Below are 27,868 nucleotides of genomic sequence, written 5' to 3' on the forward strand. Positions count from 1 at the left end.
CCACCTTCCCCCTCTCCGTGCTACAGCCATTTCCTGTCACTCGCTGCCTTTGTGTAACCCTAGCCGATCAGTAGGAATTGAAGCAGGCTCACATCACAGCTCACATCACAAGGCGTCCCATGTCAGATGAAGTCATGTTGAAGCGTAAGAGAGGTATCTCAGTTTATATCATCCGGTTGCAGAGCTCTAGGTATAACAACATCCAAAGTGATAGATCCTCTGAATTCCCCCAGTCCCAGGTCCTCCCGCGAAAAGAAAATCATGTGTCAACCGGCGCTCGTCCAGGTCTTTCAAAGACGCCGTTCTAGAACGCTTGGAAAATGGAATCCTCATCCCGCCCACAAAGTCTGAAGACGCCCGCAGATAAGTAACCGTACGTTCAATGTAAGCAAGAAAGGTCCCAGTCATGCTCATAAATGAGATCCGCCTCTTCGCGTCAAAGCAACTTCGTAATATCCTTCGACTTTAGTCGGCCTCCAAAGTCTCCCTCATTACCCGGCGCATTAGGTCATGTATCCGTGCTGACGAGCGCTCTAGGAATCCGCGGTTCGTTTGAGATTCGGTTGGGAATCCACGTTGGATGCACCGCAGGTATCGCCGGCCTCGCATGCAGGATATCGAGTAAACAAAGCGTGTAGCCCAAATTATCCTTCTTCGTGTAGGCGGACCAAAATCAGAAGACCGCCGCGCAATGACCAGTAATCGTGGCCATGGTGGTATCAAACAAAATTCGTAAAAAAAATAACAGCCAGTAAAATCATGATGCGCCGTGACCATATCAAAAGTCAGATAGACCTCGGAACAGAAAATCAGCGTGCCACGACACCGCCTCTATCGGGGAGTAGGATGGAAAGCAATCGTGGAGGGTCTCCGGAGCGAGGATTGCCGCTCGCTTGTATCGTCTGGTCGTTGCGTGAGGATAATTCGCACCTCCTTACAGACTCATCGTAAGCCATTCCCACTCCTGCGGACCAGAAGCCGGGCCTCCTGGATTCATCATCTGGCCATTCTGGCCACCAGGCATTCCCATCATGCCAGTCCCCATCATTGGGCGTTGGGTCATTCCGAAGCCGTTAGCCAAGCCCAGCGAGCCCGCCGTCGGCATGCTCGCAAGCCCAGTGGCAGATCCAAGCGACTTTGCAGCCTCGTTGGGAGACCCTGTCGAGGTCTCGGGGCTGTCCACGTCCATGCCTGCAAGACCCTCGCTGCCAGCACTCTTGCTGTGGCGACGCTGGCGCTTGGATGAGCCGGAAGAAGAGGATGTTCCTGCATTGCGTGACAGAGCTGCAGCACCGGGCCCAGGGGTGTTCTTGGGCGGAGCAGCGGCAATTGGCACTACACCCTTTCCTCCAGCAGCGGCGCCGGTGGAAGAACTCGTGCCGTAGCTTGTCGGAGTACTGCCGGCCGTGTTCCCGCCCGATGCGGCACCACTGGCAGGGCTCTCTCCCTCGTTTGCACTACCGGCCCGAGTAGCAGCAGGCGGCGTAGTGACGTTATTCGCCGGAGTAGAGACCGCAAGCGTCGAGTTCTTACGGGAACCCGGGCCCGAGATGCTCGCCGCGTTCTTCTTCGATCTCGTACTTGTTCCCCCTACGGGCAAACTGGCTCCAGAACCACGATTCCTCTTCTTGATCACGTCCGTTTTCAAACTCAAAGGACGAACAACGCCATGTAACTTGAGGAATAAGCCGCAGGCGTTGCAGAGTGGTTGACCCTCGGGGTTGCGTCGCCATAATGGCGTAGTCTGAGTGAAGCAGTTGGTGCAAGTCGTCGGAGCGTTGCCTTCGCCTTGGGCACCGGCAGCAGCCTGTAGGTTGATTGTAGAGCCCTGCTTGGAGCCGGGAGGGGAGGATGGCCGGCTGGGAGCAATAGAGGAGAAGCCAGATACCGTGCCGTTGTTCTCCGGCGGGGAGTTGGGCGTGGATTGTGCCATTCGGTCAAAGGGGTTTCCGTTGCGGCCAAGATGGCCGGCGGGCGTGGATGCCGTGCGCGGGACCTTGCCGCCCCTCCTGTCGGATTCTTGCCTGAAGGACTGCGACTGAGATCTCGGCAGATTACCGCCTTCCCAATCGTTGTCAACGTAGTCGGTTGTGGTGCCGCCGATCGTCACCTGCTTTCGCGGGGGACCGCCGGGATAGCGCGCCGCTTGTGTGCTGTACTGACCGGGCAGAGAAGGATCCCAGCCCAGTGAGTTGCTCTCGTCCATCGGTCCCGGGGAGAAGTCCTGGGACGACATGACCAGGTTGCGATCAGCAAAGGCGCCGCCATCCTCCTCGTCCGAATCGGCGCCAAAGGTGAACATGCCCTCGTTTGGCAACGACATGCCAGGTGAGCGCACTGGATGGTCAGGTTGGAATACCTGTGTCGGGTCGATGTGCCCAAATGGGCTCGGTGCGCTGCTGGAGGCGAAAACAGACTCAGTGGTGGGCGCGGAAGCAGGGAACATGGGGTTGCCGTTGGAGTTGTTATTGTACATGAATTGCTGGTTCATTTGGCTTCCCATGCTCTGACCGCCTTGTCGGAATTGTTGTGACCTTTGGCCACGGATATCCATGGAGCTAAAGTAGAAGCCGTCGTTATCAGTCATGGCGTGCGGCGTGGTGACGGTGGAATGATAAGCCGATCCTGGGGGCGAATAGAAATCTGAGGGGTTCAGAGAAGAGGATTGAACCGAAGATCCGTTGTAACCACTGGAAAATGGGCCGTGGGGTATCATGGGTGAGGTGGACGGTGAGAAAGAGAAGTTCTGTTGGAAGGGCCCGGCGGAGGTGATGATAGGGTCATTTTCGATGTTGTAGGTATCTAGTGGGAAGGGAACACCATTCTGATGCGGGTTCTGCGACATATTGTTCTGGTTGGCGTTATCGAGAGAGTATTCGTGAAGTTCTGAATCCGCATCCAAGTCATTGGTTGTTGTCGTGGTGCTGTTGACTGCGGGCACATGGGGAGAGAAGTCGGCTGGACGTTTACGGGTCTAAGTGCGAAACGGGGTCAGCTCAGTGAAGGCCAAAAATGCACTAACATGATATCGGGGGCGTGTCTCAATGTAGCACTGGGGGGGGGGGGGGGGGGGGGTGCGCAAGATAGGAAGATAAAAAGAACGCCAAAAACAGTCGAACATGCGCCGAAAAAAATGGTGCATCCGAACGAATGATTTTACAGCAAGAGAAAAAAAAAAAAGGGTATTTCGAAGGATGCAATGAAAAATTTGGGCTCACCCGTCGCTCGTCAATGCTCGTTTTACGGTGATGGCGAGTAATGTAGTTGAACTCGTCATGGGTCTTTTGGTGGTGAGGAGGGAACGGGACCGATTGTGGGACAAAGTGCTGCTGGGCAGCCGAATCTTTGCGCGATTTGATGGGGATGGCGGATGCGAAGGAGGGATGCATCTGGTTCTTGTCTTCGTGGTGTTTTGTTGTCGGTTGAGGCGAGGGGTTTGTGACTGGCGTTGCGATATTCTCGGAGAAAATGAAGTCATCGAGATTCATGGGTTCTGGGTGGTTCACGTTCTGTTCTGACGACTTGCGCAACTGGGCGATGCCGCTGGGTGGGTTGACATTGAATGTCGCAGCGGGCGTAGCAGCTGGTGGTGCAGGTGCCGGCGCAGATCGAGCGAGCCTGCATCATCCCACAATGGTTAGCCAGGTCCGTCAGCGGCATGGCCGTCGGTAAAACGACGCAAGAGCCGGGACAAGTGACAATTCAATAATTGAAGAAAAAAAGAAGTGAAAAAAAAAAGAAAGGGACAGGATTCAAGGAATTCGCAAGTGAGGGGTACTGCTGACCTTGCTCTCTCCTCCTCCTGTTGCTTCTTGCGCAGATTCAAAGCCATCATCCTCCAGGTCAGATTCTCCATGCGCTGCTGGTTGGGCAACATGTGCTTCGTTTTGCTGAAGAACTTCCACACCTGGGTGGCCAAAGGATCCTCCTTTTGCATCTCCTCGGGGCTCTGGCTGGAGTCCATGGTTGTCTTTTGGAAAGGTGGAAATTCCGAAATTTTCAAAAAATCGTCTTGCGCATTCGGGTAGAGGGCAGCAGAGAGGTCGAGACGTAGATCCCGAAGACCGGCGGGCATTTCGCTGCGGCTGGCCTTGGAATGCGCCCGCGTTTGCGTCTGGGTGTGCGCCTGGGCCTGGGCCTGGTGCGCGTGGGACTGTGACTGGGACTGGGAGTGCGACTGCGACGTGCTGGCGTAGTGGTCGTCAGGCCTCCGCGGGAAGCGAAAGTCGTGCTCTGTTGTTGTAGGATTCATCGAGGTGAATGGACTTGAAGTCGCAATGGGTGACTGAATGGTGGCAGCCATATGTGAAGAGGAGCAGCGGTGGTGAAGATGAGAGGAGTGGGTGAAGAGTGGTAGGTTCAGGAAAAGAGGAAGGAGAAGAAAAAAAAAGCTTCCTAGAGAAAGGAAGTCAAGGTTTCGGTTTCGGCGAGTCGAGTACTGAGTACTGCGTACTGCGTAGAGGGTCACACAGGAAGGAATTTCCCCACGTTCGCTTGGCTGCAACTCTCTACCTCACTCGTTCTCTCTGACTGGGTGGCTTGAAGGGCACCAGCAGCTTGTCTCCGACTCGGACAGGCCTCAAGTTGGTCGGTACGGAGTGCGGTACGTAGGTACGCGTGCGTATGTACTCCCGTATGTACGGACAGGTAGGTAGGTACCTTGTATCCGTGGGTAGCGCCACGAGAAGAGAGAGACAGGCACACGCTTTTAGTAGCCGCGCTTGTGACGAAGGAATCCGTATTCTGGATTTCTGTACGAAGTAGGTATGCGCCGGGAGTTGTAGCGGACGGGTGTCTGGAATGTCCAAAGAGGTTTAGAAAGTGTTTAGATGAAGGAGAGAGTTTCGATGGCTGGGCTATGGTCTCGATGTTGCGGCGTCGCCTGAGTTTTCCGGGTAATAGCGCAAGATGTAAAGTTTAAAAAAAAAAAAGGCAGCATTCCAAGGCACGGGGAGGGGGGGAAAGAACTACCTTAGACTAAGGTAGACGAGACGGGTAACAAGTCGTCACGCAGGTTCGGCGGCGGGAAGGGATCTCTTGACGCAGCAGTAGCCGGCGGAACAGTGGGCATTATTGCGTAGGGAATCGACCGGCTGTTGCTGTCGTCTGCTTGGGACTGGCCGTGGACGGACGAGGGAGTACGTAGTTGTGCCGTGCCTTCGTGCAGGGGCAGCCGGCGCAGGAGGGGAGGGGGGGGAGGGTGAAGGTGAGGGTGAGGGGGAGGGAGGGGAGACCGTGGGAGGAGAGAGAGGGGAGAGTGTCGATGCGTGGTGGCCCTGGTGGGTGCGTGGGAGTTGGAGTGGGAGTGGGAGTGGAAGTGGAAGTGGAAGTGGAAGTGGGCGGAGGGTGTGGGACATCCATGGATCAGGGACCCGACCTAGGTAGTCCGTCCTTCTCCTCCTTCGACCAGAGTCAGACAGACCTATCCATAGACACCCAGACTCGGAGAGAGCTCCTTCACTGTCTTCCTCACGTCGCAGTCGAAGCACTGGAAGCCGCGCGCCGTGCAAATGCGAAATGCGGGAGGTGGGTGTGGAGTTTACTTCGCCTTTTGCCCATCCCGACACTCAGTTCACTTTGATGATGCTCGTGAGAATCACCACTCGTCGCTCTCTCCCTTCTCATCATAGAGCACGAGATCTAACCACTTGACCTGACCACCCACGTATCCGTACACACGCTCACTGCCTAATCACAATGTAATCTTCCGTCTCTGGACTGAGATGCACCGAAACTTGCGGCCGACCTGTCCCAGAATTATTAAGTTACTGCTGCTGTTGTTGCTCCCGCTGCTGCAATTGCTAGTGGGGGGGGGGGCAATTTGAACGGGAGAAGATCGGGACACTAACGGGACGCCCTCCCTTCTTCATCTGCCAACATGCACGCAGGAGGCGCTGCTGCTCCTGGGAACCTGGCGCCTCGGCCGGTCTTCATCCTCCAGACGCGGGCAACAGCAAAGGCCCCTCTTCAGGGACCACTGGGACCGCTACCTCGCAGGGAAGTGGAAGCCCAGTGTCCTTGGAAAGGCCACAGGCCGATCCCAGCCTGCGGTGACAGCAACCGACTACTCTTCCCGGCACCCAAGGGCCAAGGGCCTGTCCAAGACTGTACTCCTGGAGTCCTGTCACCAGTGCCTAAGTGGAAGATTACTTAGCCTCACGAATCGTTGGAGAAACTGGGCTTTCGTCCCCGACTCCCCGTAGTCTATTGCCGCGCTGGCTCGTTCCAAGCTGGGAGTATCCCTCTTTCAACCAAATATCCAATACCGCTTCTTTCTATCCCCGATACCCGTCGGGCGGTTCTTCCGAGACGAGATGTTGCGTTGGCCCAGTCATTCGAGTCTCGACTGCTCCTCCGGCTCTCCGCTGCTCTGCGCAGTAATTCTTCTTACGGGTTCCTCGTGAACTTTGAAGTGACTGTAAGAACTGATGCTCCGCCTATTCCCCGAGACTACTCCAAGCCACAGCGGGTGCGAACCTGTGAGCAACCAGTTCAGGAGACATTTGTCAGGCTGACAATGAGTCGGCCGTGGACTGACGAGAACAAACAGGCAAAAAATACCGCTCGACCGTACGATGCCGCACTGCCTTTGCTGTGAAGGTTGCACCGAACCGGACTGGTCTGCGTACCAGCGTGCCGGACAGCGGACGTTGAACTGGATTAGAAGAGGTGGAGGCCACTAAAATCGAGAGGCGGCAAGCCCAGAGACGAATGAGAGTCTCGGTGCCGGGTGTATGTGCCGCCTAGGCTCCGTGCTGCGCTTCGGATTGTGGCCGGTCGGCATTCCTAGCTGGCCAGTATGTCGCGAGTTCTCGTTTCCTCTTCTCCTGGTAGGCTGGTCCCCAAGACAGACAAGCGCATACAAGTGCCCAGCTGCAAAACGCTTGCCCAGGAGCTGAAGAAGCGCAACAGTATCTGATGCCTGGCTCTGGTCGGCCGATCCGCGTGTTGCCAACTCCCCCTCGGACATGGAGTGAGAATCCTGGTGATGAATGTACCAAACTCATGGGGAACCCCATCCGCTCTGTGATTTCTCTTAAGACTTTAGTTCAAAGGCCAATATACCGTCGACGGCGCCATGATCCAGGAATCCGTAGCTTACACGATCCCGCCGTCAGGTTAGATTTCAGGGTCCTGCCGGGAAAATATGGGAGGGAACTTGCAACAAGCAAGGCACGGTCAGAAGCCCGCCCGCTCCTTCAAGTCCCATCTCGGCGGAACTCCACCCAAGGCTACTTTACCTCGCGCTAAAGAAGCAAGAGAGAGGAGCAAATCGAGGCACCGCTGCACCAGCCGCGCCGGGCGGCGGTCCCTGACCATGCGTACCGTGGTAATGGCATGGCAGCGAGCGCCAACACGCGTGCCCAACGACGTCGCCTGTGGGACCTTTTTCTGACTCCAGAGCCACAGTAACTCTGCTGCTGCGTCTTGGCCGTCTTTGCCTTCCAGAATCCAGTCTTGGGTTTGGGTAGGTATTCGTGCCTCGGGTTGGTTATTTAGTTGGGTTGTTTGGTGGATGATGAGCGGGATCTCAAGTTACTCCAGACAATGGAACACGGCCCCAGCAGCTGAATCCGTCGTCGGTTCATCAGATCTTTCCCCATCCGTTTGCCTTCTCAAACCCCTCCAAATCGTGACCCGCATCCATCATCCACCGTACTCCGTACTACCTTGCTTTCGGGAATACGTGGGCATTATTTTGGCTTGCGCATGGTGAACGCGCATTCCAAAACACTGGGTTAATTTCAGTTCATTACGAATAGAGATCTGCTGTCCTTGAATGATCGCAGGCTGCGGTACCCGTCCATGCTAATTGGAACCCCATGGAGACGGAGGAGCCACACGTTGTTGATTCGGTCCAGGGACCAGTCGTCTTTGACTGGCGGGCTCATTTCTCAGGGGCAGCTTGGAGTTTCTTCGGTACGTTTGGTGTTGTAAAACAGAGGCTCAAGTGCTATCCGGTACTTCTCGCAATATAATGCGCTTCGGGCTGCCATCGGATCGGAGAGGGGGGTTAGGTCCAATTACGGGTGGCTGATGGTTCTTAATGGAGTGAGCGCTCGTGGCCAGGTTAGGACAAGCTCATGCCAGGGTGTCGGTGGTGATGAATGATTGGTGCGCCCGCTGCGGCTTAGTGATGAGGCTGGTATGGCTGTAGCGTTAATGAGTGCATTGACAAGTTCGCAAGGAAATGCAAGTTGGAGGCTTGATCCAATACTCATCACGGATCTGTTGCTTGATTGATCCATGGGGCACCCACCGAGAAGCGAGCGAGAATTCGGGCGCATTGGACCGTGGCAAGCGTGGCTTGCGACCGGTTCGAACCCCACCTGCTACCTTCACCTGCTTTCTTCCCTACCGATGTGCTTGGATTGTTGCCGCCAATGAGAGACGTCGGCATGCAATAGTCTCGAACGGGTCGGGGGTCAAAGTAGCTCGTACCGCGGCACTACTTTGCCCGTGGCCTCGTTGAAGCTGTCGAACGTCTAGAACCAGGCTTCTAGCCATCGAAAGGTACCGGTATTGGCGACAAAGCCCCCCCTTGACCCGTCATCCCACGCTGCATGTCTGTATCTGAGCCAGTCGAAGGTGCTCTGACCATTGTGTGGAACGATGCCGCCCACGGTGAAATCGCTGCGACATAGGCAAACCGACCACCCGTGCCACCTTATTGCGGCAGCAGTTGAGGTTGGGTCGTTCTAGTGCATATACCCGCTGGTGGCAGCATCTTCACCCGTTCCATGACGAAGCTTGAGTGGAGTTCACACGTGCGGTGGACAAACCAAGATGGCAGTGGCCAGCCTCTTGCTGTCATCCCTTGGCGGCGGATACGCTATTGCGTAGATGCGTGGGTAGTCATCCGTACGGTTACTCCAAAATACTTCGTGCCCATACTCGCTTCTTTGTGGTGATGGGTCTCGTCAGCCTTAGGCTTGGAGAAGACGGGAAATGTTTTGAATGTGCCGCTGTACTCGCTGTGTTCCATGTTGAGCACAGGGGAGGGGGAACAGGACAACGGTGGCACGGCTGCGACCTGGCCTGTCGACCCAGATTCGCGTCCACCTCTGGTCCCCCACGCGGCAGGCAACGTCTGAGCAGTTGATGGTCATCCGATGGCACAGGTCGTTGGAGAATGGAGATGGAGAGTTTGGAGGGAAGCACGGACTCTGGCAGGGAGTCAACTTTGCTCGAAAGACGTTGCCAGCCCGCCCACAGGGCCGAGCACGAGTTTAGGCTAATGAGAGCCGCGTGTTTTGTGCGATATCTGTAGATCGTTCGTCCATGCTAATGGAGGCAATCTCACGGCAGGCCGCAGGAGTGCAAGGTGGTAGGTATCCGTAGGCCCAGGCTGCGAACCAGGGTAGGTGCCCATCTCAATGCAGAGTCGACTTGGGGCTCGGTAAAGTTGAATATGCCGGCGACTGCAAGAGGAAACGAGAGGGGAGCGAAGAGGCACCGGAAGAATACCGAGCTCTATTTTGGAGAGGTGAAAGCCATGTCGGTTCGGATGCAGAGAATGAGGAGATGTCGAGGTAGAAGAAAGTGCCTCATAACTAGCTGCCGTGGTTGATGGATGATGTTTGGGGGTGGGAGACTCGAACTAGGTAGAGACTCGAGAGTCACCGTCGCTTGGATTCCGATGCTCCGATGCAGGTATGCTGCAGCTCGCGAGACTGGGCCGGCATTGAGAGTTTGGGAGGAACAAAGGGCGTCAGCGTGCAGCAGAGGACGGAACGAGATGCAGGAAGAAGCTAGGGGGCATAGTAAAGGTCGAAGGTGGTTGAAGGCTCTCTCGGCTGGCCGTTGAATATTCGACTCTTCGCAGAGATTGACAGGTGAGGTGAGCGAGGGATCCGCAAGGTGAGGAAGGAAGACGGTCGGAAGGGGGGGCAATGCAACAAACCTCGAGTTGTGGCACTGGATGAATGTACGGGATACCACCTCTTTTGCGGTTGCTGCATGTGCCGGGGAGGTATCCGGGACCGAAGAGGCAAGGACTCATGAACACTTGCAGTTAAGGTGCAGGGAGGCCATGTTGGAGGACCCCCACACGAGACTGGAAATGGCAGCAACGTCCAGTTCTACCTGAAGTACGGAGTAGCATTGGATAAATCCGGAAGCTGTTCGTAGTCGTACCTACCTCCCATCCAACAGTAGACATTGGGACGGAACTGTTCCTGCCTCGTCGTCACGGATTGAAAAAGGTACAAAAGTACGGCTGAGATGAGGAGGAAGAAGGAGCAGCACATGGCGAGGAAGGCGTGAATCGTGATATGTTTCTCTGGGGAAGGAGCCATGGGTTTGATTACCTGCCTACCTTACCTTAAAAGTCCGGGTAGACGAGGCTGCTGATGAGGTCAAATTCAACATTGAAGACCGGAAATAGGTGCCCGTTCCTACATCCGTACCTTAAGGTATCCATACACCCTAGGGCAGTGGTTCTTCGTAACACTCTGTAGACTACTCCGTACCTATAATCTCTTCTTCAGATGGGAAAACACAGGAAATAAGAAACGAAGAAAGAAGTCTCCATTCACAGACGCATTTCCCGCCAGACGTCTCCGTTCTCTGCCCCATCTGCTCCATTCCCCAGTCCCCTAACTCGTAAGGTATCCCTACGGAGTATTCTGCGCAGAACCAATGCTACTGCTACCCCTACTGCGACTCCTCACTTTCTCCTTCCCATGCTCCATTCTCACTCGTCCCAAGCGGCCTCCTCACCCCGTCTACCTACGGTTCTCGACTCCTCCAACCTGCCTTCTGGGCCTGTTGCTCCTGCCAGCAACACTCATTCACAAACCTCCCTGTCTCTCTTACCGAAATCTTTCCTGTCATCCAACATCACTCGTCTCCCCTTGGTCACATTCGTATCTCGATACTGACTGACAGCCCATACCCGCACGTCGGATCACTCACCAGCTACTTCTGCCTACCTTACGTGCCTCTGGATACTCCATAATGAAGCATCCTTCGTACTCATCTTCACCCGCTCAAAACCCGCTCGGAGCTGCTCCGCGACTCCTTGTCCTCGCTCCCATCGACCTGGATCATCAACGAGGCGTCTCAAGAATAGCTCCGCTTACAACTCGCCAATCCCTGCTGCAGTCGGTGAGCCAACGGCCCAACTCTCGATATAACGTTGCAGAATACAGATACACGGTACGGATACGCACCGCCCACCCGGCCCTTCTCTGCTTTTGCGAGTCATTTTAGAGCCACACATGGCACGCTTCACAGGGCCAACATGGGCCACATAGACCGAAATCACCCATTGCCTCGTGGCAGAAGGGTCCCATACGGGCATCTTCCTGGCCGTCACCTTGAGCCTGGCGGGCGCTCTTAACAAGGGTTCTTCTCGGAGAATTGTCATTGTAGTGTATGATTCAAGTCACTGGGCAGTTGCGAACCCAAATAAACTCAACATGATAGCGTTGTATGGCATTGCAGCAACCTGCTTGTTTATTCCGGATACTCTTTCCAGTATTCGTACGGGTACTCCGAGCGTACGGCACGGCTGACATCCATTCTAATACGAACGCGTCGTCGATCCAAGGATATACCAACGAAGTTGGCAGGACGTGGAGACATGACGCCCGCAGCGTTATTCGTCTTTCCTCAAGCAGGCCAGCCTGGTTCCGCCGGGCTTATTATTGCCGTTCTACGTGTAAACCGAAGCTCAACGGCGATGTCTGCCCCATACTCGATGACATGGTTTCTATGGACGCTAGGGTGCCAAGAGGATACGGGGGCAGACTGTCACCAATATCACGGGGCCGCATGGACTTGGAGCAGCCGGGCGGGACCTCCGTGGTAGGCTCGCATGCCGACAAGACACAGCTCACGATATGCACACTCCTCTGCTCTGCAAGCTGCAGAGTGAGTGCGTGAAAATATTCACTTCTAGGAGGGCTTCTTCAATCGACTGTCACCTTTACGATAGAGATACTGCGGCCTTGCAAAGGCATGACGAAATTCTGTTTGTCCATCTGTCGACGCCAGATGGTCCAGGTCGCTGCCGAGCCATTCAGGGCTCTCGGTTCCATGCAGGGTGCACTATGCAGTCTCGCCCCCAATAGACCGATCTCCTAGGACGACAGCGGCAGCGGCGCGCAGGGGCATATGCATCCGACTGCGCAGTTCTATCCTCAACTCGGTTCAACTCGCATCAACTGTGGACCGGACGGTCCTAGAGCTGCCGAGGGTTTGCGAATACACCTCCGTAGTAGCAACAAAGATATCCATGCGATGGGCTTGAAATGTTGAGATTAAGTCGATTCTCCATTCCGACACCCGACTCCCGACTCCTGTTGCCCCGTCTGTGGTCCTGTGGATGTTCGAATGTTAAGCCGCAGCGGCCGACCCGTTGCGTCAGTCCTCAGACACCTCAGGGTTCGACGAAAATGGAGCGGAAGACAAAGTGGCTTCCCAGCCTCCATGATCGGAGCATGCAAGACATGCCTTGATGCCCAGCACCAGACTCGAACTTGATCCTCAATGACTTGCGGAGCTACAAGGCCGTTCCGGAAACACTTCTTGACACACAGAACAGCATCCACATCGGGGCTCTTGCTGGGCCTTACAGATTCAACATACGCTTTGGAAGGGGTCCAGCAAGCTTTGTCCACCGCTAATCTCACTATACCACGTCGCACTTTGACTTCAGTGGACACCAGCTTGACATGTGATCCTGCAGATGGAGGCCAAAGTCTGTAATGGAGGTGTTCGGCGATGTGGCACAGGCTGTCGCAAGTGACGTCGTGTTCTAGAACGTCTAGTACGTACGATGATAATGCATGGTGGCATTTGCGCCGCCCGCTGCGTGGCTGAGGAGAAAGGGTTGGGACTGATGATGTGCATGAACGATCTGAAAGCCTGGGAGCAGACAACGAGCCCGCGAGCCGAAGGCATCACCAGTACCCGTCCGCATGCCTTGAGACAACAATGGGAAGCTGAGAATGACGAGAGTCAACATCACTTCGCGTACGTTGCTTCGATCCGCTTCAATTTCTAGAAACTAATACGAACAATCCCTGCGCAAAGAATTACGCAGAAAATTGCCGGGGGGAAGCTCAAAAAGCTCACTGTTATAATCTGGGATAGCCGGTATCGCAAACGTATTTCACCGCACAAGCACCGCGGCGGCGGTTTCAACCTACCCAACAGGTGCGGCAGCCACATACCTACAAAGTAGCTCTATATGCGAGAACGAGTCTTGACAGGCTGACACTGCCTGTCAGCCTTCTCGAAGAAACGTCGGGCCTGAGCCGATGCCTCTCCGCTAACAGCGGCGCGGTGTGCTCCGTAGTCTGAAAAGTTAATGTGGATGGCGGTGAGTCGGAAGTGGACCTCAAAGTCCCCGGCAACGCCACTACAAAGTTGCCAGAAGACAACTGGGTCAGCATGGAGAAGCGGCACGAGTCGACTGCGTTCGAATGGCAACGGCTCCCTGGCTTGCTTCCCTGCTGGCATGCATCTGCTAATCGACAGAGAAGTGAGCGTTTAGAACAAGGACCGGTCAGCCGTCGCCTATTGGTCTGGCTCATGTCTCTTATCGAGTCTACCCCCACATGGATATTTTAGGGCCCGGCAATCTCGGTCAAGTTGCGTGCCCCCCACCGTCACCAACCTGCGGGTTTTTGTCGTGTGCCTCTTTCAGGTCGTTGCTGATCAACGAAACCAACCAAACCGCTCTCAATTGTCATCCAGAGGAATCGCAGAGCTCTCGGCCGAGGATCGGTGCCTCTGTTCGTCACAAGTTGTGGAACAATCTTGTTGCGTCGTTCATGGGTGCCGTGTCCGGTCCATTGTAGTTCCCAGGGTCCATCGGGCAAAGTCGGCCGACCTGCGAGCATCCAGGCTTCAGTTGGCTGCTGGTTTTCATCAGTGTCGGATATTAACGACCATGGTTTTCGGAGGAGCGAAGAGCGACAAGCGCATGGTCGATCAAGTCTGAAAAGGGTTGCGTCCGCCGTGAAACCCTCGACTGCGCCGGTCAGGCTGCAGGCATGAAGGAGCCCTGCGTGGGGGTCTGATTCAATTCCGTTCTCACTCTCGCTGACCCAAACAGGGCAGGGAGCATGCCAGCTGCAACCTCGATTCCTGTGGCGTGCGGCCGGTAGGGTGATCAACACCAGATCACCAGTTCGACTTCGCTCTACGGATGCTGAGGCGAAGTCATGGCCTCCATGGCCATGCTTCAGGGGCGCATGTCCTCCACCATGACGCCTACCACGGTTCCTGGGCGGTAAGAAAGACGGCAGTTGTCTCGTGACGTCCAAACAGGTTCGACTTCGGGCCAATTAACCCTTCTTGGGGTTGTGGTGATGTGCTGGTCGAATTCTCCTGTCCATTGCCTGTTCATCTGGGCGAACCTCTAATCCGGTTCTAGCCCAATAGTCTCGAGAAGGTAGAACGAGACATTGCGTCGGTTTCGTCGGAGTTTGTCGTCGTCGAATATTCGCACGTCAGGCTCGAAAGGGCAAAGGAGGATACGGGGGAATGAAGACAACTTATAAGTTGTCTCTTATCTGGTGCCAGATCTATCAAGGTGTAGGTTTGGCCAACGACTTGCTCAAATAGGGCAGCTGACTCCTTTGCACCATTTTTCTAACAAATTAGCAATGCGATGCCGCCAGAGATCGGCTCGCGTGCGCAATCGTCTCCCTGTCGCGGTATCACTGACTTATCTGCCTGTCTATCTCTCGTCTATCTTTCTCCTCGGACCTGCCCTATCTGCCAAAGATCAGGGCGTTGCTGTGTAAGAACCAGAAACGCTGCCCACGCTTCATTGGCCTCGCCATCCATTAATGTCAAGGCGTATCTACGAGGCATTCCCCCCTTATCTCCAGACCTCTTGGGGTCTTGGGGCCTCTGCTCGCGTGCCCACCCTTGCCGCAGTCCGTTGCCCGCTGCAGGAAGGCGTTGGAGATGGCCTCCCCTTTGAAGATTTCTCCTTGCAGCGCGCACATGTACGATGTTATGCATGTTTGGCGGCTTTGGCGGCGGGACGGGGGAATGGGGTGGCACTTGGCCGTTGATTTTTCTTTCCTGCAACAAGTACCTATGCGCCTTCGTGTGTTTGTTCTTTATCTCTGCTCTGCATGGGATTGTTTCAAGCGCACCTTCTTATCTAGAAAGATGGGCGGTCTGGGCGGGAACGAGGGGCGGCCCCCTTATCTCTTCTCCAGGTTTTCCTTCTCCTTTCCCCGGATATCGCTTGCCGGTGGGCTGTGTGTCTTGTTGAGATATAGATGCGATCTGCTGCTGCCGACCTGGATTAGTTGTGACCTTTGGGGTTTGTTCTCCCGCTACTTGACGCTATGCCGATGCGACGCTTCTCGAACTCCCTAGAGGCCTACGAAACCATGATTTGAAACTCCTTTCACCGAATATGTGATTGCTTTCGGGTTGGGATCTGGATATTGGTCGATTTCAATGTGACTTGGAGGTCGATGTGCTAGGCCACGGCTTAGATTCGGAGCACCATCGAAGGTGGACGGGATACACGAGTAGTCGACGATCATGAAGTGGTGCTCCTCTGACGAGAGTTTCCCGTGGGCCCTTTCGATATCGAGGACGATTTCAATTACGATGGCTCCATCCTGCTACTACGTGGTCGGCCCGGACGAACCGAATGGGTCGTGGTGCCGATAGACGATGACCGGCCCGGGCAGTCTGTCAGGGAGCGGTGCCGGAAACTACAAAAGGGATGATGTCGTCGTCCTCATAGACGTCGGAGCTTCTGCTGTTGCCGGCTTCTTGGGCTGACAAGATCTTGAGTGACCGACGCCCATCCTAACCTACTCGGACCTTCCTGGCTGGCTTCCACCTTGGAAAGGTCTTGGGGGTTTATTCGATGTATCACGACTCGTGGTGCACGTCGTCACCCTCGCTTGCTATGCAATACTTTATCAGTACTACTAAACTAAGAAGACACTACCCGAGAACGATGTCGACGTCCATGAGAGTATAAAGGAGACGAAGCCTCGAACTCCTCACTCGAAACCCGATATACGAAGCCTTGTTCACCTACCTACGATTCGAGACCAGAGCGTCACCGTACACGAGACTCCTTCAACATCAACCAAGCCCATTCACTAGCTTTGACGACTGTCGACTCTTTGACTGGCGGGTTATGGGGACGGATTGCTTTGGTACACGTACCTTGACTCCCGGATACATGAGCCATGGACTCTAGCGCAACAGCCAGCGGGCTGGAAGGCCGTTTACTCGATATTGACGTGACAGACCACGGAAGGGAGGAACATGCTAGGATACCCGGGGGAATCTAGTATACGACGAGGGGAGTATTCGAGAGTAAGCCTATCGCGACGGAGGGAACAATGGTACAACTTGGATCTATCGTTGGTCAAGCACCGAGGGGAGTGGTGGGCTGCCGTAGAGTCTCGAGGTAAAAGAAGGCTGGCAGTGTCTTTCAACTTGTCATCGTATGATGTACACAACCGTGGCTAGCAAAGAGCATGGGAAAGGCTGGAGGAGATAGGTGATAGACAATAACAGCTCAAACTACTACCACGCTGCCACACGAAAGCGGATACGTACGCATCACGTGGACATGGCTGATTCCGTATTGGGTCCAAATACCTGCTGGCAGTGTTCGCGTTGGACTTCTTCTGGAGAGAAAGATCGAAGAGGATGTGGAAATCGACGGGAAGTATCAACAATGACCAACCGGCTGGAGCAACAGCAAAATTACTATAATCAGAGCATCTTTCCATTCGTGGGGTGTCTATCCGTCGGTTCTTCGGGGCAGGAAGAAGTCGATAGTGAACCGACCAAGCAAGAGCCTAATGAAGAGAGTTGAGAGTTGTAAGAGTAAACAGGTACGCAGACACACAGAGTACTCTAGCGGGATGAAGACGGAGGAAGCACCACGGTTCTATATTTGACGAGAGTATTACACAAAAATGCTTGCAACGCTATGCCCTAAAGCCGGCCCAACAGGTTCGCGAGCACGCAGCACTCGGGGCTGACCAGTAACCCTATGGTAAGGAAGGCAATAAAATCGAGGACGAGATTGATTTCCATATGTGAGGTGAATCGTTTGACGATCTTATCGGCGGTGACCTTGGCCAAGAATCTGGTCGATGATGTTGTTCATGATCGTGTGTTCCTGTTCCAGAATATGAACGACGTGTCGGCGAGCAATGTTGAAGCCAAATACAAACTGTTTCCTAGTTACCCAGGATTCGACTACTATCAGAATCACCACCCCTCGAGACCGTTATAGCCGTATTCTCCTTGGAATACGCCATATACGGGGATTGTCGTCGTGGTGTGAAGAAGAAGAAGAAGCGCCGTTTTGCGTTGACCGTAAGGCACTTCTTCCAGATTGACTGCGGAGTCCTTGCAGTACTTCTTGCGACCACAGGCGCGCATCTAGCCTCTGGCACCAGATCAGTGGATTTGGATGCATGCCTCGCCCCTTGCAAAGAGTCCTAAGAGGAAAGAGTATATATAGTCAGACACGAGGAGTCTGTTGCTACAGGTCGACTTGATGTAAGATCATTGCTATTGCTCTTAAGAAACACGGGTTCGAACTGCCGAGTGGTACCCAAGGCTTGCGCAGTGAGTTTGAACACTTGTATGACGAGCTCCAAGAAATGTTAACAGAGTCGGGTTTAGAGAAAAAACTGGCATAGCGTACTCTTTCGTGACAACGAGATTGACAGCGTTCTCCTCTACGTGATGGATAAATCCAGAGGTTTGTGGTTGGTCCTGCAGCAGCAGCGTCACCATCTCGGGGTGATGCGCAGTTGCTCCTGACAAGAGATAAGACGCAATACCTTAGGTGCGAGATACGAGGAAAATATTCAAGGTTCGCCATGGAGCGAAATCAACTCTGACTGCTTAGATCAAGGAGTAGGCGACCCCCGATCCTGCTAAAGGGACGGCCTTTTCAATTCGCTCATCAGTCATAATATAGTATGGTGCCAGCCCGATTGAAATTATTTGAGGCTATTCCGTGGGTTCATCGGAAGTTGCAGTGATGACATAGTTCTCGAAGTTACTGTCAATGGGTATGGTTACTTGCAGATATGCCGAAGAGACAAGGATCCCAGAGACTTCACAGTTAGTCCTGCACCGTCTTACCATGATCTCGGTGAATAGGCCGCATCTGTCAACTCTCCAAGCGTACGTTCAGCACAGCAGCGCGGCTAGGAACCTAGTAAACAATTCGCTTCATCAGCGTGCGTTACAAGAATGATACGGACCATCTCATCATCATACAGTAGCAGGGGTTCCACTTCGAACATCTTAAAGTTGTGCGAATAAAGTGAGTTGTCTTCGTAATAGATAAAACTAACGACACGACAACTTCTGCAAGCTCGAGATAAGCCGCAAGCCGTCTGCCAGTCCAGCCTCCCCAACCCATCCCTGAGTTTCCGAGCCTGGGCTCTTCGTGAGCCTTTTTGTACATGTGAATCCCATCTTACGTCTAGATCAATTCGAGGGTATCTTGATTGACTGATACCTGTCCTCTGAAACGCCAATAACACCTCCCCTCATAAAGACTGACCAAACCCTTTCGTACACCGCCGGCATTTAAGCCCCTATGCGCCAGCCGTGAGTTGCTTGTGTCTTTTCAGACAGCGAGCAAAGTCGAGCTTCTTACCCTCCTTGGGCATGTGCGTGCCGCTCGCAATGCAGAGCACCCGCATGCGAGGGTCATATCGAAGACCAGTAAGGAGCTTAGGCGTAATGAGGAAATACTGAGACGTATGCTCACGGCAGGCAATCTCCACCATACGCTCATGCACCATGCGCTCATTACGAGGATCCATACCCTGATTGATCTCATCAACCACACGGAAGGGCGACTGCGCCATAGACTGCAGAGCCATCAGGTAAAAGATGGTCGACACAGCACGCTCACCGCCGGACTGGCGGTGCTGGTTGAGCTGTTGGAGAGTCTCGTTTTCTCTGTGTTATTGTCAGCAACTGCTACTTTGTGACCGACGAAGATATTAAGGCTCCTCATTGGGGGAAAACAAGCATACCTGAACTTGACCATGATATCCAGAGCCCACTGGTCAAAGTCTTCGTCCTTGTGGACTCGGATCTCGCCAGCGCAGTTGATCTGCTCAAAATTGTAACTAAAGGCGTCGTTGATCTTGCTGATGAGTTCGTCAAGTTGAGGCTCCCACTTCTCACGAATCTTTGTGATCTGGCGGTTGAGATGATCGAGTTTAGCTGTGGTGGATTCCATCTTTGAGCGCAACTTCTCGATCTCCCGGGCTCGTATCTCGAATTCGCGTAGTGCTCCTGGATTGGCGACATGGATTTGCTCGATTGTATGTTGCTCGGCCGCAATCTCGTTCTCGACGTCTTCGACGCTCTTGTCCTTGGCCAGGGATTCAAGAAGGTCCTTCCTGGTCTCATCCTGAGCAAAAATCTCAATGACTTTGCCCTGAGCGTCTTCAGCTCGCTGCCTGGTACGCTGGGAGTCCTGGGTCAAGGCGGCGATGTTGCGCTTCTCGTCCTCCAACATCTGTACAAGCTCGTTGTTTCTAGCTTTGAGACCCTGTACGTCAGATTTGGCTTCGATTTCGCGGATCTGAGCCTCGAGCAGTGCCTCCTGTGCTGCGCGAACCCCCGCAATAGCCGCGTGGTGCTGCAAGGTGGCCTTGGCCTTGCTCAACGCGGCTTTATCGATCTGGAAGCCCAACTGTTGGTTAGCCGATTTGGCTTCCTCGACCTCCGCCTTCTTCTGGTCCAAGGCTCTCTTCTCATTTTCTAGAAGAAGGTCAGCATCTTCGTCAATTAAAATGCGGCAAGCTGCTTACCGAGCTTGACTGGGATCGCTTGGTAAGCGTTGTGGGCTCTCTGGAGCTCATTCTTTCTTTCCTTGAGCATTTTCTGTGACTGAGTTAGTATCAAGGCTTCAACCACTCGAGATGTGACTTACAAGATCGCCATGTATCTCATTCTTTCTATCGTTGAAACCAGCCATCTGGGCTCGCACCTCGGTGTTTTGAGCTTTCAATGCGTCAAACTCTGCCTCAACCTCGCTGATCTTGCGTTTGATTTCGCTCTTTTCCGCTTCATCGACTGGTTGATCTGTCCAGAACATGCCTTGCTGAATGCCCCTGGTCATCGTTGAAACGGCTCCAGGGCCAAGATCCTTGCGTCGAGACACCCTGTAGAGCTGCCGACCTGTCGACCAGTTGTTGATCACCTCCCCTTGAACTATTCGATCATACTGGGCGTCATTGATGTCTTTAAGTGCGATACCTGAAGCATCGATCTTCTTTTCGTTGCAAAGCATCGCGAGCACTGGTTCTGGCCCGGTGATCATGTCTAGTGCGAATGCGTCTAGTCCGAGGGCGTTTGCCTCCTCCCGACTCATCTTAGGCCGGAACTCATGTAACGGCTTGAGGATTGACCGAACATTGACAGAAAGACTCATGACCTTGTACAGGTAATGACTGAGCTTCTTGTGATCTTCGCGAGTCTGCGCCGTGAAGCACAGAAAGTCGTCATTGTGTAGCAGCGCTTGGATTTGGTCCGAATACCGTTCATCCTTGACCGAGCAGCAGAGAGCGGGGGGGCCAAAGACCTCCTTTTCGAACTTGTCGGCATTCTCCTGAAGCCAAGCATAGCCCTTGGCAACATCGGGCCATTTCTTCTGGATGAAGCTGAGCATCTGACCCTGTTGAGAATGAAGACCTTCAAGCTCCCGGTTGAGGGCCTGCTTCATCTGCGTCTTGGCATGCCCTTGCTCCTTGATGTCCCGAAGCTTGCCTTCAGCTTGACGGGATTCAGCCTCGAGCTCTCGGAGTTGATGCTCCTTCTCTCGCTGGGGACCATGTCAGTGGACAATCCCCAAAGTCGGATTGCGAGACTTACGATTTGGGTGTTATGTTCTGTGGCGTTGAATTCCGCAGGCTTATTTTTCTTTTGATTTTCCAAAAGCCCTATTTTGCTTCGAATCTTGCCCAGCTCTTGCTTTTTCGATTCGAATCCCTTCTTATTACTTTCGATATTGCCCTCTATTGTCTTGACCTGTTCATCGACATCCTCAATCCGGCTGAGGGACGCATCGGCCGCAGCCTCTGTGCGTCGTAGAGCTTCTTTCCGACTGCGAACCACAGCCGTCACCTTTTCGTGATACACTTGCTTCTGATTGACAGCTTGCAGGGACGGGGCAGCCTCGTGCTCAAGCTTTCGCAGGTTCTTCTGGGCAAGCTTTTCCTGTTGCCTCTTCTCCTTGTATAGGGCTTTAGACTCAAGATAATCCGCTACCGCTCGGGCATCAGTGAGCTCAACAATCTTCTGCTGAGCCTCCTCTCGCTCGCGAAGTCGATCGACATCATGCTGCATGTAATTCTGTCTGTCCTCGAGTTGCTTTAAATGGTCGCCGGCGGACTCGGTCCCACGCTGAAGCTCCTTCCGGTCCTTGTGAAGATCCTGTAGACTCCTCTGCCAGTCCAGCATCTGCTGCGGTGCTGCAGCGCGCAACGTTTCGTGAAGTAGGTCTATTGGCGTAGCGGAAGCAAATTCAACGACGCGGTCTTGGGGTAGAAACTGGCACAGATTGTCCACCTGAATCTTCAGGTCCCTCATCAACCCTTGAATAGCTTTATGTGGCGAATCCTTGCCGTTCAACCACCATTTCTGGCTATTCCTTTCGCGGTCGATTTGAACCCGAATGACGTGGTGTGATCTATCCTCCGGTCGGCGCTGTAATTCAATCTCAATGACAGCGGTAGGCTTTCCGTGCTTGACAAACTCCTTTACGTTGCCTGCGCGTCCCAAATGTTTCGGGCTGAAGCCAAGACCGAGGCAGATGGCACAGACAAGTGAACTCTTTCCCGTTCCGTTGGGCCCAATCACCATGTTCAGGTTGGGACCAGGGAAAAATTCAGCCAGTTCGTATGTGACAAAGTTTTCGACTTTGACACGTCGAATAGCGCCAGGTGAAAAGCCATCTCCGTCGCCTCCGCTCGATGTGCTCTTTGATCCATTTGTACGAGATCCGTTCGGTAATTCGTGGGCATCGTCGTCCTCGGAGTCGTTGGCGCGTCGGCTCAGGCGGGGGCGCTTGGGGCCTTCAGAGCCATCGGAACGCGGTTCTGAGTCGTCGTCCTCGATGTCGCGTCGTCTGCGACGACTTGAGGGATGGGAGGGCATTTCGGATCGATGTGGTGTAGCTAGGAAGAGAGATGTGGTAATGGGCTTGGTCGAGACGGTAAAAGGTGGTGCCGATTTGAGGGAGGCTACGGATACCTTTCCTCGTTGGCGTTGGTGGACGTCGAGTGCGACGCGAAGTAATCAATTCAGACGCGAAGTAATTAATTTAGACGCGTCCCTTCGTCGTTAAGGTAAGAGCGTCTGATTACATAAGAATTGAGGAATGCGCTTACCTCAGACGCAGACATGCTGCTGCCCGGCGGAAGGTGGTAACAGTGGTGGGGTTGGTGGGGCTGTCAGCTGCCGTGAGCTCCAGAGTCCAGTGTCCCGTCCGGTGCATCTCAGTGGGGCTGAAGTCCGCACGGATTCCAGTGCCGTGGCTGCCAACTTCATCCCTTGACATCAGCCGGTTGTTGATCCGTCGTCCGATGCGGCCAACGTCGTCTATCGCGCCCCGATGACCCACTTCTCAGGAATGTTCGCTGACACCTGATGAAACCCCTTCGTCAGTTTTCTTCGCAAGGTGTGGTGACACCTGTCGAGGATGCTTCGTAAGTGAGGTAAGGTATTGGTTGTGACTCCCCTCATTTATAGAACTGTCCACAATGTGATTGTAAGTACACCAGAAGAAAGAAGTCGCCGTCACGTCTAAAAGAAAGACCTAGACCCTGAATAAGTCTTCACTCAGAGACAAAGTGCGCTCTAAGTTCATTTGGCAGGGACCAACTCTTGTAAGAGAGATAGCCACGATAATCCACGATGATGGAAATGACCAGAAACCACAATGACGTCCGAGGGAGGCAAGTGTAGTGGGTGACAGACTCAGAATAGAGCGCCAACAGCGCCTCGAGTTTGGCTGTTTCGTTCCTTCCCCAACGTCAGGTGAGATGTCTGGTGGCCGAATTCTAGAGCTCCGCCTCCATTCCAGTTGCCCTTGGCTACTTCGAAGCGTGAACCCCGGTGAGACCTTGCCGTTGCCGTATTCGTCCTTTCAACGGGCCTCGAGGTCGCTCCTTGGAAGGGGGCAACGTCTGTCTGCTGTCTCCCTTCGAACCTTCTATTTTCTGCCGATTGCCTCACCTGCCCCAGCACCCTGGCTCCCACTTGCATTCCCTTCTCCCACCACAACACCTTTGCCTTGACTCTGCGCGTCTTGGGCTTTTTTCCCCGTCACCACTCGGAAATTCGCGCTGTCCTTCTTTTCTCCCACCTCCAAACACCATCACACACCACTCTCTCGGTATCGTCTGGCTTTTTTGGCAATCAGTCTATCAAAAAATCCATCCATTCGTTCAGATCCTGGCCTTCATCACCTTCTCTTCTTCCTCACTCACTTAGTCCAGCCAGGATCCTTATCTCCTTTCCCAAACATCTCCCATTTCAACTCCTTACAGACGGTAGACATCACCACTTGCCGCACTCGAAACTGACCATGTTCTGACCGCAATCCCGGAACTACCGCTGTAATGTCCGAGACTGGTCGGACGAGGGCCTCGGCCTCTCAAGCCCGGGCTCCTCTCGCGGATGCGACCGAACGCATCAATAACGCTTCATCCAAAATTCCCGTCAAATCATCAAAGTCACGCGACAAAAACACCGATCGCCAACGCCATACCAACGACTATGACCCGCCGGTCACTGGAGCGAAAGCCACAGCTACTTCGGCTGGTCCTCCTAGCGCTCGCAACCCTGCCGTTGCAAGAGCGCGAGCATCCCATGACGTCGACCCGTCGAAGCGCATGTCCCAGGCATCTCAGGCCTCCACGACCACATCGAGCAAGAGAAGCAGCGGTTATGCTTACAAGACACACATTGGTCCCTGGTTGTTGGGCAGAACTCTCGGAAAGGGTTCCTCGGCTCGCGTGAGACTCTGCAAGCACCGCCTGTCTGGTGAATTGGCCGCCGTCAAAATTGTGCCCAAGAAGACAGCCTACCTGATCCAAGCTGGTAGTCTTGCTGAACTTCACGACTACGACGACAGTTTACCCGAGAAGATCAATGGCGAGATGCGTGTGCCTCTTTCAATCGAGCGAGAAGTGGCCATCTTGAAGCTGGTCGATCACCCCAACGTTATGAAGGTGTATGATATTTGGGAGAATCGATCAGAGATGTTGGTTGCCGCTATCGCATTGAGACAAGTCCCAAGCTAATTTTCTAACAGTTATCTGGTGCTTGAGTATGTTGAACAAGGCGACTTATTCGACTACATCAACACCAACGGTCGGTTCACTGAGGAGGGCGCTATGTTCCTATTTCGGCAAATGATGAGCGCTCTTCAATATTGCCATTCCTTCAACATCTGCCACCGAGACCTCAAGCCCGAAAATATCCTGTTGACCCCCGACAACAAGGTCAAAATTGCCGACTTTGGTATGGCCGCCTTGCACCAATCTTCGGAGCATCGACTTGTTACGGCTTGCGGCAGTCCTCACTACGCTGCCCCTGAGCTGTTGAAGCACAAGCACTATCGAGGAGATAAAGCCGACATCTGGTCCCTGGGTGTCATTCTCTATGCCCTTCTAGCTGCATGCCTGCCCTTCGATGACCCGGACATCGGTGCACTGCTTCAGAAAACCAAGAGAGGCATATACGAGATCCCAGACTTTCTGAGCCCTGAAGCCAAGGATCTTATCCGCCGTATGCTTGTGGCCAACCCTGACACAAGAATCAGCATCAAGGAGATGTGGCAGCATCCATTGATTCGGAAGTACGACTACCTCGATGACCTTGGCAGCAATTGCCAGCTCAACGACCTCCGCAAGGGCTTTCACTACACCCCGTTGAAGCCCCATGAAGTTGACCCTCATCTAGTTAGGCAACTTAGGTCATTGTGGCACATGCTCACCGAACATCAGATCAAGTTGAAGCTCATGGACTCTGCGTATGTGTAATTTATGACCAGCTTCTTTTGGAAAGATACTAACTTAACCCAGGAAAAACGACCAGAAGCTATTCTACTGGCTTCTTCACAGCTACCGCCAGAAACAGCTAGAAAATTTTCTCCCAGAGTTGTCTCAGTCTCCCAGTGACTACCATCACCTCCATGAGCCTGTTTGGAAGAAGAGGGTATCAACCGTCGAATTCAACCAGCCCAGAGCAGACGGAACAGGCAGAAGCGTCTCGCGTTTCACAGTCATCTCTCATGTTGCGGAGACAGATGATGGAACGATCCAGAGCTACGATCCCTATAACTCAAGCCGACCTATGCGAGGGCATTCTCAGGCCAGTCATGCAAAGATTGTTGTTCATCGTAATCGTCGCGGCTCCATGAAGCGGGATAGTACGCAGACATCACAGTTGTCACGCATCAAGACAGCCTCGACACTGCGTCATTCCCGCGTCAACTCTCAGCGAACAGCAAACTCTGGCCGCTTCCAGTCCCCTCGCAGCTCGATGAATTCGCTCCATAGCAGCAGACAAGGAACTTCTTATAGCCGACCGGCTTCCCGCCACAAGCGAGGCATCGACTTTTCTCACATAAGAAAGAAGTCTACCGATGCTCATGCCGACAAGCGTCGCCGAGGTGTCCCGAACGCTATTGGAGAGGAGGCCTACTTGGAGAGACCCCAATCCCCGACAAGTCCACCAAAGCGCATTTCCATGATGGACAGACCTAGACCAAAGCTGAAAATTGTGAAGCCTCGGGATCCGGCGGTCATGGTCAACGAGGAAGTTCGGCACTTCAGCAACAGCATCGCAAAGGACTGTGATGAAGCCTTCAACAGCTTCATATCTGCCGATGAGACAACAGAGCTGGTTTTAGAAGACAAGAGTGGTATCAAGAGAGAGTCTACGGGCCTGTCTTTGGGACCAGTGACATCCTCTCCCGAGACTTTGACCAATCCTTACCATCCATGGGATACTCGACCCTTGCCGCCTTTGCCGCCTCCCAAATCGACGCCATCTTCAAGTCCGGAAGCTGAGAGGCCCAGCAAGAATTACGACCATCCCAAGGATGCGCAGCATTCTGGCCGTGTCGGAAAGTTTGTCGATCAAGTCAATCGTCTGGGCTTTCCTACTTTACTTCCTAAGCAAGACCGCCGTACTGTATCCGCGCCTACACATAGTCAAAACAAGATGACTGGTCGCTTGCCGGCAATCAACGAGAATGGACGAGATTCAGAGTCGTCATCCCACTGGGGGGATGCTGATCGGAACAGGGTGGTATCTGCCCCGCCAAAGACCCCCGGCGGTTACGCTGACAACGACGGTCTTGATTATCTGGTCCAAGCAGGAGAGACTATTCGTGTTGTCAACTCGCCAAGTGCAACGAGCCCGATCCCGAAGCCTCTGAACGTGCGAAAGAAGACTGCTGAGCGGCCGGCTTACGAGGACCAGGTCGAGGAGCGCTACGTCTATATGCATGGTGCATCGGGTACGGATGAACCTTCGACTCCATCTGCTGCTACTTATGGAAGTGGCACAACGAAGCAGAAGAAGTCCTCATGGTTCAAGCGGTACTCAAAGGATAGCACCTCTAGAGAGGGTAGCATCAATACCGAGGCAACCCAGGAAACCCAGGCTTACAGCATGACAACCCAGTCTACAGCCCCGAGCCGCTCGGAGACAAAGATTCATGAGCATCCTCCCCCAGTTGCAACCAAGAAGAAGGGCTTCGGTCTGCTTTTCTGGAAGAGCAGCAAGGCTAAGTCAGAGGGAAAGATGGCGATCGCTGGTGAGCCATGGACTACGAAGATTGAACTCATTGAGCATGCAACACTAACAGATGATCTAGGTCCGGATTACGATGACTCTCCCTCCCCCGACGACCGAAGAGTTACTGGGCACGAAACGAGCCGGAAATCAGTTAAGAGCTGGAACGACTCTGAAAAGGGAGCTCGTACAATCGCGGTTCATCAAAACTGGCTGGCTCGCCTCTTCGGTGTCAAGCCCGCGACGAGCTACGTTTGCCTAGTCATGTCGCGGAAGCGAGCTCGGCAAGAAATGGTGATCCTCCTCAAAGACTGGCGACGTTATGGTATGAGAGATATCCAGGTCGAGAAGGAGAGAAACATTGTGTTTGCCCGAGTTGGGGCACAGAATTGTGAGTTGTTTTGCATTGCTCCATAGCAAAACCCTGTCTTCTTCCCCTCTGCTAACGTTTGGCACAGACTTAGGCATGAAGGAAGTTGCATTTGCTGCGGAGATTATGACAGTGATCGAGCACAGGAAGAAGGGTCCCCTCTGCATTGTACGATTTACGCAAGAGCGCGGGGCGGCCAGCAGTTTCCACAAGGTTGTGGACACGGTCCGTACGGTGTTCGGATCGCGAGGGCTGGTTGTCGCCGACAAGTCCAAGGAGAAGATGATGATCAAAACGCTCAATTCCTGAGGATGGACGAGATTGCATTTGGCGTCAGAAGGTGGACGGCGACATTCGTTTTTGGGGCACCGGCTCGGGAGGTTGCTTGACTGAGGATCGACGGGTTCCCAACGGTTCTGCTTTTCTTTTCTCACTTTTTCTTGCCAGTCACATACCTGGGATCAAGCATAGGCTGGGCATTTTCATTTCGGAGGATAAGACTTGATTCAATGCGAGCATGGCCTACAGCTCGACATCACGAGCCTTGGAGAGCACTGAAGGAACTGGAGGAACTGGAGGATGGATAATGAATGTGGTTGGATGGCTTTCCCAGCATTATAGCTGTGGTCTATATCCATATCACGACGGATTGGTGGCTTGGAGATTCCGTCTGATGATCGAGATCATTCT

The 27,868-nt window shown here is 53.7% G+C and overlaps 3 protein-coding genes across 3 annotated transcripts; 1 reads left to right on the plus strand and 2 right to left on the minus strand.

Moving 5' to 3' along the window:
• Positions 1–934: 934 nt before the first annotated feature.
• BDP81DRAFT_444563 (uncharacterized protein) lies at positions 935–4,303 on the minus strand (the record flags this gene model as incomplete). Its single annotated transcript, XM_060591852.1, has 3 exons — positions 935–2,974; positions 3,219–3,618; positions 3,786–4,303. 3 exons carry the CDS (start codon positions 4,301–4,303, stop codon positions 935–937), a joined length of 2,958 nt encoding a protein of 985 aa, XP_060451964.1.
• Positions 4,304–18,575: 14,272 nt separating this feature from the next.
• Positions 18,576–22,155, minus strand: BDP81DRAFT_306422 (RecF/RecN/SMC N terminal domain-containing protein; the record flags this gene model as incomplete). The annotated part of the gene is made up of 5 exons (XM_060583273.1): positions 18,576–18,945; positions 19,023–19,758; positions 19,809–19,881; positions 19,931–20,821; positions 20,872–22,155. The coding sequence occupies 5 exons, from the start codon at positions 22,153–22,155 to the stop codon at positions 18,576–18,578; spliced, it is 3,354 nt and encodes a 1,117-aa protein (XP_060451965.1).
• A 1,466-nt stretch (positions 22,156–23,621) lies between these two features.
• Positions 23,622–27,487, plus strand: BDP81DRAFT_305924 (uncharacterized protein; the record flags this gene model as incomplete). The annotated part of the gene is made up of 5 exons (XM_060583223.1): positions 23,622–24,265; positions 24,317–25,036; positions 25,089–26,830; positions 26,891–27,199; positions 27,267–27,487. The coding sequence occupies 5 exons, from the start codon at positions 23,622–23,624 to the stop codon at positions 27,485–27,487; spliced, it is 3,636 nt and encodes a 1,211-aa protein (XP_060451966.1).
• Positions 27,488–27,868: the final 381 nt, after the last annotated feature.

The sequence above is a fragment of the Colletotrichum phormii genome, assembly GCF_030913505.1.
Source record: "Colletotrichum phormii strain CBS 102054 chromosome Unknown BDP81scaffold_1, whole genome shotgun sequence".
In the NCBI taxonomy this organism is placed as follows: domain Eukaryota; kingdom Fungi; phylum Ascomycota; class Sordariomycetes; order Glomerellales; family Glomerellaceae; genus Colletotrichum; species Colletotrichum phormii.